This window comes from Plectrocnemia conspersa, unplaced genomic scaffold (genome assembly GCF_051122295.1).
Source record: "Plectrocnemia conspersa isolate PC_06_02 unplaced genomic scaffold, ASM5112229v1 ptg000010l, whole genome shotgun sequence".
NCBI classification, from domain to species: domain Eukaryota; kingdom Metazoa; phylum Arthropoda; class Insecta; order Trichoptera; family Polycentropodidae; genus Plectrocnemia; species Plectrocnemia conspersa.
This window is the reverse complement of record NW_028277174.1, coordinates 22,607,780-22,622,651: the sequence shown is the minus strand read 5'-3', so window position 1 is coordinate 22,622,651 and position 14,872 is coordinate 22,607,780. Positions and strand designations below refer to the sequence as shown.

Below are 14,872 nucleotides of genomic sequence, written 5' to 3'. Positions count from 1 at the left end.
TAAATTCATATAAATAGAGTAGTCGCGATTATTTTGTGGATATTTGTAAATGCTAAGAAATATATTGACAGTTTAAAGGCGTAAAACCAGTGAAATATTGTACAATTGCCATATATCAAAAGTTGCGATAGACTCAAACGCGCGATGAAGCTCGCAACCTGTCCGCTCGCAAAATCAAACCCCTATCCATTTATAGATTATTTAATAGCATAACCATTCTCATCACTGTGGAATGAATATTAAGAGGCGTATTATAGTGCATTCCCGATTCTGATCTTGCTCGCTTTTAATTGCTCATATCCATACAGGGCTAGCGTTGTTAACGCGAACATGACTTCGTCCTTTAACGCCCCCGTGCAGTATTCGATCTCCATACACAACCTATAAAGCTATAATGAATAATTATTATATTTACACACGATACACAGGCGTTCACGAATGAAAATGGCGCAGTTCAATTTTCACGCATGATTTATCCGCATCGTCTAATCTCTCAGCCGTACATACATAGCTCACGTTATACAAAGGCCGCGTTTGAGAATTAAACTCTAACCGTACGTTGGCAAACACTAAATCATTGAGATACATCGATGAATTATTGCTGGCTCTGAAACGCACCGACCGACTATTATATCAAAACAAACTGAATTTAATGCATTATGTGTATCGAATGGGGCGAAAGAACGCTCTTAGTGCTTGTGTACGAATGCGCTGTAATGATAATCTATGTTGTGTATTAGAATTATTTATTATTATTGTAATTATATTGAGTAGGATGGCAGAAAAAAATGTTTCACAATGATAAGAATATTTTTTTGTACTTATTCAATTAATTATTGTATTTTTAAGATGACATAAAATTTGTTTTACAATTTTTTCTTCAGAATTTTTGATTAAATGACAAATTTATATAATGGCATATAAAGCTATACATATTATGAGTATGTAGAATCGTACTGTATTTATTACGTTATTATTTAAACAGTAAGTAGCTGTAATAAGCTGCCAGTAATTTTAATAAATAGCAATATAAAAAAAATTGTCTATTGCGTGAACTAAATATAAACTGTATTTTATAGTCATATATTTTAAACAAATTGGTAAAAAAAACTATTGTTAATTATATAATATAAATGTAAAATTTCATATTATATTTTAAAATAAAATAAATGGATATAAAACAATTAAATTTTAGTGAATTTAAAAAAAATTAATATATTATATCAATATAACATTATAATTATTCTTACATTTACATCATACAGAAATAGTTTTCTATTAAAAACGTAAGTTTATTGAAATGATTATTTCTAATCTTTTTAATACAATTTGTTGAAAATATATGTGAAAAAGATATACTTAATAAAATATTCTTTATATCACTATTTTCACTATAGTAGCACAGATGACGAGTGGTGTAAGAATCTGACTATTGCCCTAAAATACTTACTTTCTAGGGTTTTTAAATTTCTATCGTGTCTGGAAAATTGCAATTAGTGAATATTATATAATTATAATTCTAATTTATCATCACAGGTTAAGTATATCTAAATTTTCCTAATCTTACGGGTGTATATAGTATTAATTAAAATCGAGCTCGTTCGTTCATATTATTGTTAGATATTATAATCTCTAATTATGAGATACCTTGTCATATATGTATTAAAATAAAAACATATATAAAAAAAATATATTTATAATGACAATTATTTTTTAATGGACTTTAGTTATTGGCTCAGTAATTTTGTTTGATTTTTCTCAATAGTATATTAAATGTTTAGTAATACTTTGTCTGAATGTTGTTATTTTAATAAATAACTACAGTATAAGAATCTCAAATAAAAATTAAATGTATATAAAACCAGATATATTCTTTCAAATAGTAATTATTAAGAACTAAAGTATGTATGTACTAAAACAATAGTTTTGACGCAACAAAAAATCAAACTACTACAAAAGCATATACCACCTTTTATACTAGAAAATGAAGAAATTGCCGAAAAATAATAAATAAAAAGCCATCGTATTCTCTGATCACATAACAAAAGTTTTCGAACCTTTCATTTCTAAAAGCATCACATCAACTTGACTTGCCTGTAAGAAAATAAATAGACGAGAACTTAAATATATCCATAATAATAAATAACCTAAGCCTCATAAAATCTCTTAAGCATAATTATTCAAAAGATGCTTAAAGAATTACGAAAAAAAGTTTAGAAAAATTCTAAACATTTTTATCGCAATAATAAAATGGGAGACGGCAGAGGTTGTCCTTATTCCAAAACCAGAAAAGAACCCAGGAGACAAATAGTTTTTTGCCTATTTTAGAGAGAAATATTTGAGTAAATAATCTTAAGCTACGAATTCGGCTTTTTGTAAGAGCACGGCACAATATACCACCGAGTGGAAATCAAAATTAATTAAAATCTATAAGGATGGAAATATTTCTCCGCTGATTTGTGGCATATGTGATTAAAATATAAAATTAAAAAGCGACATATATATGAAATTATAAAGTCATCTATGATATTTTATTGTAAAATATTAAGACGAGAAATCCTCGGTCTGTCTAATAAAATCTGGAGTACCTTAAGTTAGTGTGCTAGAGTCAGTACTGTACTCAGTGGCGTAGCTAGGGTATGTGCCGCCCAGGGCGATCCTTAAAATTGCCGCCCCCCCCCCATACATTTTTTGCAGGGTCATAAAATCAGCATTTCTTAAAATTATAAATTGGTTTTTATTAATCTCTTGTTATTTGTGGATTTATATATGTTTTAGTGCATTCAGGGTTAAGAACCACACTAGACGATCCCATCGCGAATATGCCGCCCCTAAGCAAGTGCCGCCCGGGGCGGCCCGCCCCCTCCGCCCCCCCATAGCTACGCCACTGACTGTACTTAACATATACAGTAGATTTGGCAAATACAAACAAGACTACATAACCTACACAACCTTTGCTGATGACAGTTATTATAGATTTTCATAAGAATACGGTATATCTCCAAGAAAATCACAACAAAATATAATAATAAAATTGTAAGAATAGTTCGACTTGCACCAATCGAAAAAAGGAAAGATATAAAATCGCTTAGCAAGGAGCACTCCTTTAATGAATTACCCTACACCACAAGTCGCAAGTTGCATATCTCATTCTGCATTTACATAGAGTTCTAACACTCTGAAAATTTTATTTTACTTAATGTTCACATACATATAATAATATGAAATCGCGTATAATAAACGATTATCGTATTTTAAACGACCGCGCATCCACGAAGTCAATAAATAAACGCCGCATTTTCAGTTGTTAGGGTATTACTTTCTGAGTGTTTGGTCATAGGCGAAACCGCGAAAGCCTTCGTGGATGCTAAATGCGTGTCCGTAGCCTTAGCGGCAGCTTGTTGCTTCTCCGTCGTGATGTATGGGGTTATTAATGTCGGAATCGAACATGAAACTCTCGCACCACACGTGATGCCACTAACCACTAGGCTATTTATCATGAAACCGTAAAGTGAGAAAAGGCGGTTAAGGAGAAAAATTATTGTTCACGCCGGGAATGCTACGGTTCATTATTTTTTCTTGTTATCAATTAACAAATTTTGCTAATTGTCTATCAATATTATTAATAATGTTTACTCGTCGCTGTAAGCCAAAAGACAGGTGAGGAATTAGCACAATGCTTTACAACAGGATGAACACAAACAAGAAGTGAGACACTAGACTGATATCAGTTTATTATTAAAGCTTAAAAACCATTTCTGTCACTATGCACGATTTTATTTAAATTATTTGTGCGTAAGATTACAAAAATTTAGATAAACCTAAACCATAATGACCTATACAAATTAAAATTATATAAAAATTGTAAATTTTGCACTCCCAGATAAGATAAAAATTAAAACAAATACTAGGGTCCATATTAGTAGGCTCAGGTTTTAGTCATCAACTTATACTATTGATCTATGAGTATTGATAGTTACAATGACTTAAGGGTTTTATCGCTAATTTTTTACTGCATTTTTTCCCCTAGATATCCTATGAACTACTTATGCTAAAGAAAAGCTTTATATACAAGTAAAAACACTAAGTTTAAATTAAGATTAAAATTTGTGTGCTTAGTTAGATTTTGACTGTTTTAAGAGAACGATATAAAATTAAATGGCTCCATAAAAATTGAATATAAAATATTTTCATACAAAATAAAAATAGTTTCTATTATGGGTTAGTAGTCTCAATTAGTGAGAAAACTACCAAATCGAAAATTCTCATTTTCATACAATCATTTTTAGTTTGATATTAAATTTATACAAATATTTTTGAGGGTTTTTTTGCATTTTTTAATACGGTTGCATTATAAAAAGCAGATCCGTGCCAGATGTTTGAAAATGTGCATGATATCTTGAAAGATTTTAATAGAGGTCAGAAGTATTTGAATGGCAAAAATCATTTTATTAACTACTTTAATTGACCTTATAAATATTTGCTTTGGTTATCTAAGAACTTCATTAATAATCAGGTAAGAAGAAACTGCTCCCCGTGAAAATCAGTAAATTTCAAAAATGGATAGGGGCTTTTCTAGTCGTTTTACATTTTTTTTTGTTATACGTATAGATATGTATTTTTATTTTAAATAGCAAAAAATCAACTACTCTAATCGGCATTATTATTAATAAAATAATCTAGGAACTAAAATATTAATCAGATAAGAAGAAACCGCTCCGCTTGGGAATCGGCAGATTACAAAAATGTATGGGGAGTACCGAAAATATAATACTACTGAAAAAAAAATTACCAAAAAAAGAAAAGTGATGGCCAATTCCACTTTAGACAGTATGTGCTTTTTAAAAAAGTTTTTTTAATGTGTGATAATGTACTAACTAATATATTCTAATAAACAAAAATTTTTTTACCGTTCTTCAAGTTCATTTACATGTTAATTACTGTAAATAAAAAAATATTGCATAATTCAAAACAACATAGATATTTTAAATATACATATATAAAGATATCTACAAAATTATACTGTAATAAAATAATCATACATTATATATTATATATATTTTTTTATTAATCAAAGTTTCTCAAGAATTCTTGAATAAAGCGAGAAGTGAAAATGAGAGTTCTAATTCATCAAGAAATAAAAAAAGTTGAGAAATCAGGTGCAATCTTATTTTTACTAACCGCTTGCTAAGAAGTTTATAACCTTTTGCTTACCGGAATCCGATATATCGGTTATTTGAAAGCATTGGCATTGGGATTATTATCATTGAAAGGGAAATCATATATATATTTTTATTATACTGTAAATATCTACTTAAAGATTAAAAGACAGATGCGTTGCAACGTGGTAAATCCGTAGCAACTGGGTAAGTAAATCAGACATAATGAATACCTACAAGTAAATATTAAAAACCTGAGTCTAGGAATCGGTGATATAAATAAATAATTTTAAATTATTATGTGTTTTTAAATTTATTTCCAATATATATCACTTTGCAGCTGGGTTCATTTTTCAATAAAAGAGTCAGCGGCCGTGGCTCGAACCCGTGACCTCTGGGTTACCAATCTCTTACGGACTACGCTAGTCGGACGTTTATATATTTTTAAAAAAAGTTTATGAATGATTGCGTTTTTAAGACAAAATGTATAATATAAATTGAAAGAGAGGTACATTAAAAACTATTATTTTTACAATAGTAATAAGTACAGTAGATGAAAGTTTATATTAAATGGTTTATCACACATATAATTCGTTTTAGTACGTACCTCTATCTCTAGCTATTTTAGATTGTGAAGTTTTAAATTATTGATGGATAAAAGGCGTTAATAAAGAGAGGGGGAAAGATACTTTTAAAAAGAGCTTTTTTCCAACTCAGCCTCTTAAGAAATCTTTCACAAGCTATTAATTCTATTAACAGCTATGTTTCGGCATATTTTTTATACCTAACCACAACAAAATGAAATATGCATCGGACATATGTAATTATATTATATATGGAGTGCCTATTCAATAGTATTCATGCCATCCATGTCCAACTTTCAACAATGAATCTCATCGATAATTGAATATTTATATCTTACAATAACACACGAATATATTTGAGTATTTACTTTTGGATCCATGAACATACATTCATCACTGGGTGAGACTGCGTGTTTACGCGCGCGTGTGCGTGTGCGTTCCATTATCCACCTGCAAACAATTCACCTGCGTCGGATGCCGCCGCGGCCACTCGTCCACAACCTCTCGAGTTGTTTTCAAACAAAACAAAAGTCACTTAACTCTGGCTGGTACTCGAAACACTTTTACGACTCTGGCCATCGAGTGGGACTCCTCGTCCTTTTGCCCGGTTGTTCGTTACATGACAATTTAATTTCGATCGAAGGATACTTCAGCGGAGCTGGTGCGACAGCTTCGTTACCGTTTGACAATCGAAGGAGAGTAACAAGTATTTCAACGCTAGAGAGTTAACTAGTACTTTACTAGGGAGTTGGATATCATTACATTTGATTTTTGCTATATGTTACGCAATACGACGCCTTATCGTTGACAGTAAATTAATATGTTACAAAGCTCCAAAGCCTACGATGGAAATGACATTGCGAGCTAAAAATAGTGTCATCGCCATAATAAGCTGTGCAAATTTAATTCTATGAGAGTTTTTGCTGCTTCAGCAAACAATTGCTCTGCTTTATAGTAAGCTCGTGTGTTTATATATAAATGATTTAACACACACATGTGTCTGTTAACTAAAAATTTGTCTTGGTATTGTCTGTACATTTGAGATGTTTACTTTTTTAAAATGCCAATTAAATCAAGTGTAATTTAAGCATGTTTGCTTAATGAGTTTTATTTTAATCTCAGATCATAGGGTGCTGAAGCATGTAATATTATATTTGTAGCACTAAGAGAATTGCGCAAAAATATAGTGATTCACTTGAAGTTAACATTTAGTTATAATTAATGAATAATTACGAAATATTTTTGAAAAAAATTACAAGTAACGTGCCAATTCCAAACAGTTCGAACAAAAATAAGCAATCGTTTTTTAAAAAATCATGGAAGTCGAAAAAATTGATACAGATGAGAGCAAGCTTCAGAGATATAGCAATGTGTTCTTTTTTTCACTCCATAAAAACAAGCCATTTATTGATCAGTTGCTTACTTAAAAATCAAAATGAATCTTTTACCAAAATAACAACCAAACCTTACTGTCATGAAATGATTTTGTATCACTTTAGATAAATCATCTCTTGAATGTTAAAATTTGAGAGTACACTGTAAGTTTCTCAACATAGGCTAAAATAATTTCGCAGTAAGATCTAGTATATATAATTGGTATGGGAACCCGACAAAGCCGCGCCGACTAAGCCGCCCCGACATAACCGCGCAATACAACCCCGACATTGCCACGACGATAAAGCCGCACCGACATTGTCGCGCAAATCAAAATTATAAAAAATAACAAAATGAAAGAAAATTTTTTTTTTAATTCTAATTCTTTTGTTTTGTAGAAAGCTCTATCACTAGTGATTCGCTTTTTGAACAGTTAGTCATAGATTGGATGATGCTGGACAGTTACAAAATATACCGAAATGAAAATAAATCAACACAATATCATTAAAAAAAGGTTAGGTTGTTTGGTTCTACAGTGAAAGTCGGCGCGAGCAGTAGCGAGACGCCTCCCTTTTCCTATATATATTTGTAATTATTAATAAATAAAAAACGTCCATGTTATAAAATAAATTTTGTTTTGACTTTGCGCGGCTACGTCGGCGCGGCTATGACGGCGCGGCTTAGTCGGCGCGGGATTGTCCTGCGCGGCTTTGTCGGGGTGCCAATTGCTATATGCTAAGGATGCATCATCTTAGAAACAGCCAGGGCTAGTGAATCGAAAAAAAGTTTTAGGATAAAATTTAAATTTCACCTTTACATTATCCCGATATTACTTTTAGCAAAAATATTTTTTTCTTGCGCTAGGTAGTCATATGCATATAAATATAACATTTAAGAAGATTTGAGCAAGGCAGAAGGCCTTGGTAGATTTTTTGGCACCATCTTTCGCATCATCTTAAAAAAAGAAACACCACAACTTATCATACATTATGAGTTACAAAAAAGAAGAGAACATTTTTATTAAAGAAACTACGACAATTGTTATGAAAAAAACACTCACTATAGTCCTCATTAAGTGCAGTGTTAAACAATGTAAGTCTAGCTAATTAGAAATTCGCTCTACGTATTAAAAAAGCGTAATTTTCCAAAATGTCATTGTTATGATCCGAGGGATTAGCTAAAAGCAACACCTACAATCGTCCGAGTATTAAACGGAAATCCCTGTACATTTTTTTACTACCTGCTCTAGACGCAGCTGTGAATTTAGCGGATTTTAAACTACCACTTGTTTTTAAATTGCAGTGGACTTAAAGCATTTAAAAATGTTCTTATTAATGTAATTTTTAACAAATAACATTTCATAAAAAATAATAAATTATAAATTTGTTTTTTTTATTCGAGAAATTCTCTAGAAAAAATACAATATATTGCATTAAAAATAATTTAAATTTCTAATTATTTTTAAATGATTTCCTCTTACGCCCGATTTCAAATAAGTAGTAATATATTTATTTTATCACGTGAATAAATAGTGAAACAATGTTTTCGGAGTAATAATCAGAAATCCTTGTCTCTTTTTTTACTACCTGCTCTGGACAGAGCTGTGAATTTAGCGGATTTAAGATATTTGTACAAATGTATTTTTTTTTGTGAAATATTGCAGTAAAATAATTTGATTTTTTACTATTTTTAAATGATTTTCTCTTACTTCCCACTAATAGTTACTGATTTTTTTTTTATAATAGGTGAATAAATCTCTAATTTAAGCTCAGAGGTGTGCCACTGCAATTTACGGATTTGGCGTAATAAAAAGCAGCACAGATTTTAAACGAAAAATATTCAATATTGGTTCAAAGTAAATAATTTACATTTTTTTATTTGGTTACTACTTACTACACTTTTCTTAAATTATTCTAATTACTGAATCGTTACACCATAAAATCATTTTTTACTTTAGTCTGATGATTAAAATGGGGGTTGATCTGAAGCTTAATTTTCATTATAAGCTTTTTTTGAATGAATATAATTTCTCTTATATACATATGAATTTAATATTTACTCGTTGATCTACTAGAATAGATAAAAATAATTTCCGTGTCATTCTGGGAATTAAATTGCAATTTTTATAAATATACATAGAGATGATAATGACATTTTTTTATGAAAATAAAGCAGTTTGAATATTTAACCATATTTCACGAAACTTCCTACAATCACATATCGATTTACCTTTTTATGTAAATAAGTCCCGAATGCGTTGTATATACAAGTCAATTTTCGACACGGTCAGTTTCTTTAACCTCTTTAGTCTTAAGCAAACAATAACCACAAAAATCGGACAAACAAACTCGAAAACGTATTTTGTGTGTATATTTGAACAGAGCGCGTGCACCAAAATTCTCGCATAGTTTCAAGAGAGTGCATCGCATTTTCAATTCCTTATGTACCTAACATGTGTGCATCGACACACGAATAAAACAAAATGCATACACGCATATTTTCAATTCCACATGCATAATATGCGACTAGAATTTATCTCTACACGTGTGCACTTTGCACGAAGGCATTAGTTCCTTAGATGCCGGAACGAGATCCTTTAGTTTTCGCGACACGACATATTTGTCGGCGCTAATATATTCCGGAGCAGATAAATTTATTCATTACGATTGCCGAGCGAAATGCATTTCCATTCATGGCGGAATCGTCCTCACTTCGAATATATATTTGCATTAACCAGTCTATTCCATGGCGCGGATGCCAGGCGCAGATTAGAGAGTGGAAAACTAGAAGAAAGGCTTGTATTTTGTTGGGCGGCAATTTATCGACTCGATAGGGCGTCGCTGATAGTGTATTCATTACCAATCAGATACGTACAATCTTCAATAGTTGGATGTTGAATGAGTTTATTGCCGTAGAGTCTATAAATAAGTCGGCTGTTGAGTTGAATTGAAAACGCGCTTTAGTTAGATGCTGTGGTTAAATAAGATTGTATATATAAGGGTTTCATATCATATTAATTTTGTATGACTAAAATAAATTTTGCACATACATATTACATTTATATTTTTTAAAATCATTTAAAAGTTGTCCTTCAAATATAAAAGTTATAACAGAAGATCACTTATGAAAGTTTTATGCTTTATTTCGATTGCTTTCTGTCTACGATTTGTAAAAATAAATGCAGAAAAGGAAGTCATTTGATAATACTATTTCACATTTCTAAATATAATTTAAAATACAAGTATTAATATTCATAACTGCCAACTCAAAAAAAATACGAAAAACTGTGTTCTTATCATCCGTTCTTTTTACAGTAAAAATATTTATTACATAATGGTTATTTCAGAAATTATGTGGTGTTACTTTTATTGACAATATAATTTATAAGCAAATTTTATTGATACGCTTTTTTAGGACACTTGCCATATAAAGAAGATTTTTGAATTATGATCAACAAAATAAATAACACAAAGGGGGTTGTACTCACTGATTTCACAAGTGTCCCCCGCCCATCCAGGGGTGCACGCACAGTTGAAGCCGGTGGGCGTCCGCCGACACCGCCCCGCGTTGTTGCAGGGTCCTGGTGCACAGGGATTCTCAACTATTTCGCAGTTAACTCCAGAAAATCCTTCAGCGCAGGAGCATTGGTATTGGTCGGGAGCCGTGTTTTCGCATGTGCCGCCATTGAGGCACGGTTCGTGGGTACCGCAGTAATTTAAGTCTGAAAATAAAATACAGCATTCATTGAGAGTATATAAAAAGGTTCATTATATCACAAACACATATAATGCACGATCATAAAATGCTAAATCGCCGCTTTCCTCCGATAGAGCAATAAAACATTATACACGTTGGCATCCAATTGAAATACGATTCGAGCGTTTAATTTGCACGAACCAAGCGATTTTATGGTTTCATAAATATTATGTGCGAATTGTTTAACAGCCGGGAACGTTCGTGATTAAACGTCGGTAGTAAATTAGGCGCCGGGACACTGTTAATTTCAATGTCAATTGAGTTGCTTACTAGAATTTGCATAAATGCGTTAAAATCTGCTGAAGAACGGTGTTTCTAGGCCTACAATATAAAACTGCGCCAACAGTTGATCGTGCCTGTTTGGAGGGAGGGGAGAGGGTACACATTCCCGACTCTGGAAAAATATCATAGCAAGAATAAAAAAAAAATAAATAAAATAACCGACCTCAAATAACGAAACTAAACTAAACTTCAGTTGCTTGTGAAATAAAAGGAGCGGAACATTGCCTTCAAAAGCATACACTTTCTAGGTCAGGGCTCGGCAACCTATGACCCGCGGGTCACCAAGTGACCCGTTTGATGATTTGAAGTGACCCATTTCAGTTCTGCAAATATGATTTTTTTTAACGTGTTACGATGTCAGGACTAGAACACATATATCGTTGTTAGGACCAAAAATATTCACTGACCCAAATAGTATTTTTAATAGTCACATTTTAATTATTTTTACCCGCTGCCAAAAAAGGTTGCCGAGGCTTGTTCTAGGTAGTACTTTCACAATAAAAACTATTATTCAAAGGTATCAGTAATTTTCAACAAAATAAATATATAATATATACATTGAGTTTTATGTGGTTATTCCTAAAAGAAAATCTAGAAAAAAACAGTCTCGAATCTATCCCGAAAATATTTTTTAAAATATGTCATTTCAGTCAAATCATATTGAAATACATTTTCACCAGTAGATATATATTTTTATCAGTGTAAATATAAATTATTTGGCAGGTGCTAGTACAATTATATGACTTCAACTTTCCTATATGTAGTAATAAGCTATCCTTACTGGTATTACTATACACTTCTCATATAAAAGTGGTGACCAATGTATATTCAAACCAAATTTTGGTCAATAAGAGGGCGCAAAAACAATTATCACTTCTCAGAAGGGAAAAATTAACGTCAAATTCACTGCGTTTTTTACAGACGTAAAAAATAAAAATAAATTAAATTTATAATTTTTGTTTTCTATAAATGTGTTCAAAAAATAAACCAGAGCAATAAAAAGAATATCGAACGTATAGCCGTATCGTGTGCTTAAAAGCCCAAACTTGCCATTTCTTTCTAAATTATAAATAATAATGAAATGGATAGTTATCGAACTGAATGTGTTAACGAAAATATAGTGTAGTAAGTAGTGTTGGTCTGCCGGGAGCCTAAAGCAAACACTGAGAAAGCTCTTATCAATTTTTGCAATCTGCCGATTTACACAAACGTGCGGTTTCTTCTTACCTGACTATTAATGAAGTTCTTAAATTACCAAAACAAATATAAGGCCAAATAAAGTAGTTAAAAAAGTTGAAAAAAATTGTAATTTTTGCTATTTAAAAGCTTCCGAAAAAGCAAGCATATTTTCAAACATCTGGCACGGATGCACCATATCTTAAACAGCGGTAAAAAAATGCAGTGGTTTTAAAATATTTAAAAATATTCGGGCAAATTAAATTTTAAATTAAAAAAAGGCTTAATAAAAATTCTTAAAAAAAATCAGTAAATTTCTCAAGAAACAAGATTTCTTGATTTGGTTTTTTCTCGAGAAATTTTAGAGTAGAAACACTAGCAACGATTACAAACTTAACCTCATTATAATAATCCTGAATATCCAGCAAATAAAAATTAGCTGACACAATTTAGATGTTCAAAAGAACTAGTCCAAAAATATCAGAAGAGGGAAATATTTATTTATTTAAATGTAATTAAAACCACCATGACCTAACAGGTTACCCCAATGCGTCAAAATGGTAAAAAAAATGTATATTATTATATATATAATTTTCCAATTTTTGGAGCAGGTGAAAACCCATCCCAAAAAAATATATAATATATATATTAAAAGGAAAAATGGAAAAGAAACATACAATATCAAAATTAAATGTACAAATAAGATCAACTTCTAGTTACTGCAATTAAATATGACTAATGTGCAATGTAAGCGTATTAAGGAGCTGGATGGCGATATTCATAGGCGAGTTGGCTAGCACGGACTCTAGTGACTCTCAAAAACGTTACGAAACCTAAAACTAAAATTCCTCGAGAATAGTTGGATTGTCAAAAGAACCCTTCAATAGTTTAAAGAAATGCTTAGTGACATAGAACTTTCTGCAAAAATGCATATTCCAATGACCCTAAAGTAAAAACGCTGGGATACAAGAACAGATAATAACCAACACATGCACATATAAATGTTGTTCAAAAACTATTTCGATTAAGAGGGATTATATTATTACTAATTACATACAAACCAAATTATATATACAGATTTGAGAATGTCATATAAGACACGAATAAGTTATGGATCGTTAATGTGAAACACATTCCTAATAACAAAGCCGAGCACCTTGAAGATTTTCCCCAGATATCGTTTATTTTCTCACAAAAATGATTCCGAGATATTTATTGGAAGTTTCTCTAGAAAAACGTTTTCACCGAGATCGCAGAAATATTTTGATAGTGAATAAGATCGGTAAAATGTCATAATATGGCATTATCAGACACTAAAGGGCAGACGGTTACCGAAAGCTCATCTTCTCAGACAATCTAAATCACTTTGTAAAGTGAAAGAGTCCGCAACAGATCAAATGCATCTGAGCAATTTTAAATCGTATCTATATAATTAATAAATAATGAAAAAGCAGAGGGTACAGGTTGGATCCTTGAGGAGCTCCCGATGGGGTGAAATATTTCTTCGACAATCGATACAGTCATAGCTTAGCAACTTTTAGATCATATAAATGAAGATGCTTATTAATGGATGCTATGTTGCTGATTATGATGCGGTAGTCAAACGGTTTTAAATTCGGTATTTTTCCGATACTTTATGACAGTAAATTTGGCATTGATTAAAAATGCGAGAATCGCCTCTTAACTTGGAGACAGTTTGTCTGGATTATGTTGATATGCGATTTCCAGTGTGTCAATTGGCAAATCCGCACACGTATTACGAAACAATCGAGGGAATTGTCGGGTATGCAAAATGGCAAAAGGAGGCGATTTTCATCCCGGAGGCGAGAGAGGCCAGCGTAACGTGAACTGTATAAACTTTGGAGGCTGAAAGAACAATGGACATTCTATTGTGTAATGGCGATGTTCAATCAATTTGAACACGAGTCACTTCGCAGTTACGCCATTAAATCACCTCATTGCCGATACGATTGCGAAACAATGAGGCGATCACACAGTTGGAGAGCATCTGAGAGTCTGTCCGTTTGAGACGGCGATCTAATAATTTGTTTATCGAATCGAATTTATTATGCTAGAAACGAATTAAAAAATGTCGCTGGTTTCCGTTGCTGCCGCTCAATGGTTTATTGGTAATATTATAATATAGTAAAATACTTGACTATTACGTATATAAATATCGAAAAAATAGTTTGCTGAACTATAAAATAACTTAGAGGAAACGTATAAAAGAGAAACGGTAAAATATTTTGAGGATTATAAAATCATAGAGGAAATGACAAAGAATATTTCCATCTGATATACTTTGAATATGAATATGTAGACAAAGATCTTATAAAGAATCTTACATTATATGTTTAATTTACATTACAATAAGTATTTTACAGATAAATATTTGAGCATAAGTAAAATAATATGTTCGTATGTGCTTTCTGTAAAATTATGTTATAGATTTTTATACAACCATTTTTATAAGATAGATCTGTTAAAACACGTGAAAAATATGTATTGATTATTTGTATATTATAATAAAAAAAATGTGAC

General features: G+C 31.4%; 1 protein-coding gene across 1 annotated transcript in view; it reads right to left on the bottom strand.

Annotated features, from left to right (window-relative positions):
- Positions 1-14,872, bottom strand: part of Ser (protein serrate) — a 234,395-nt gene that overhangs the window by 24,663 nt on the left and 194,860 nt on the right. Inside the window, exon 8 of the mRNA XM_088194899.1 lies at positions 10,605-10,838. Coding sequence (XP_088051025.1) covers positions 10,605-10,838 — 234 coding nt within the window. The remainder of the gene's footprint in view (positions 1-10,604; positions 10,839-14,872) is intronic.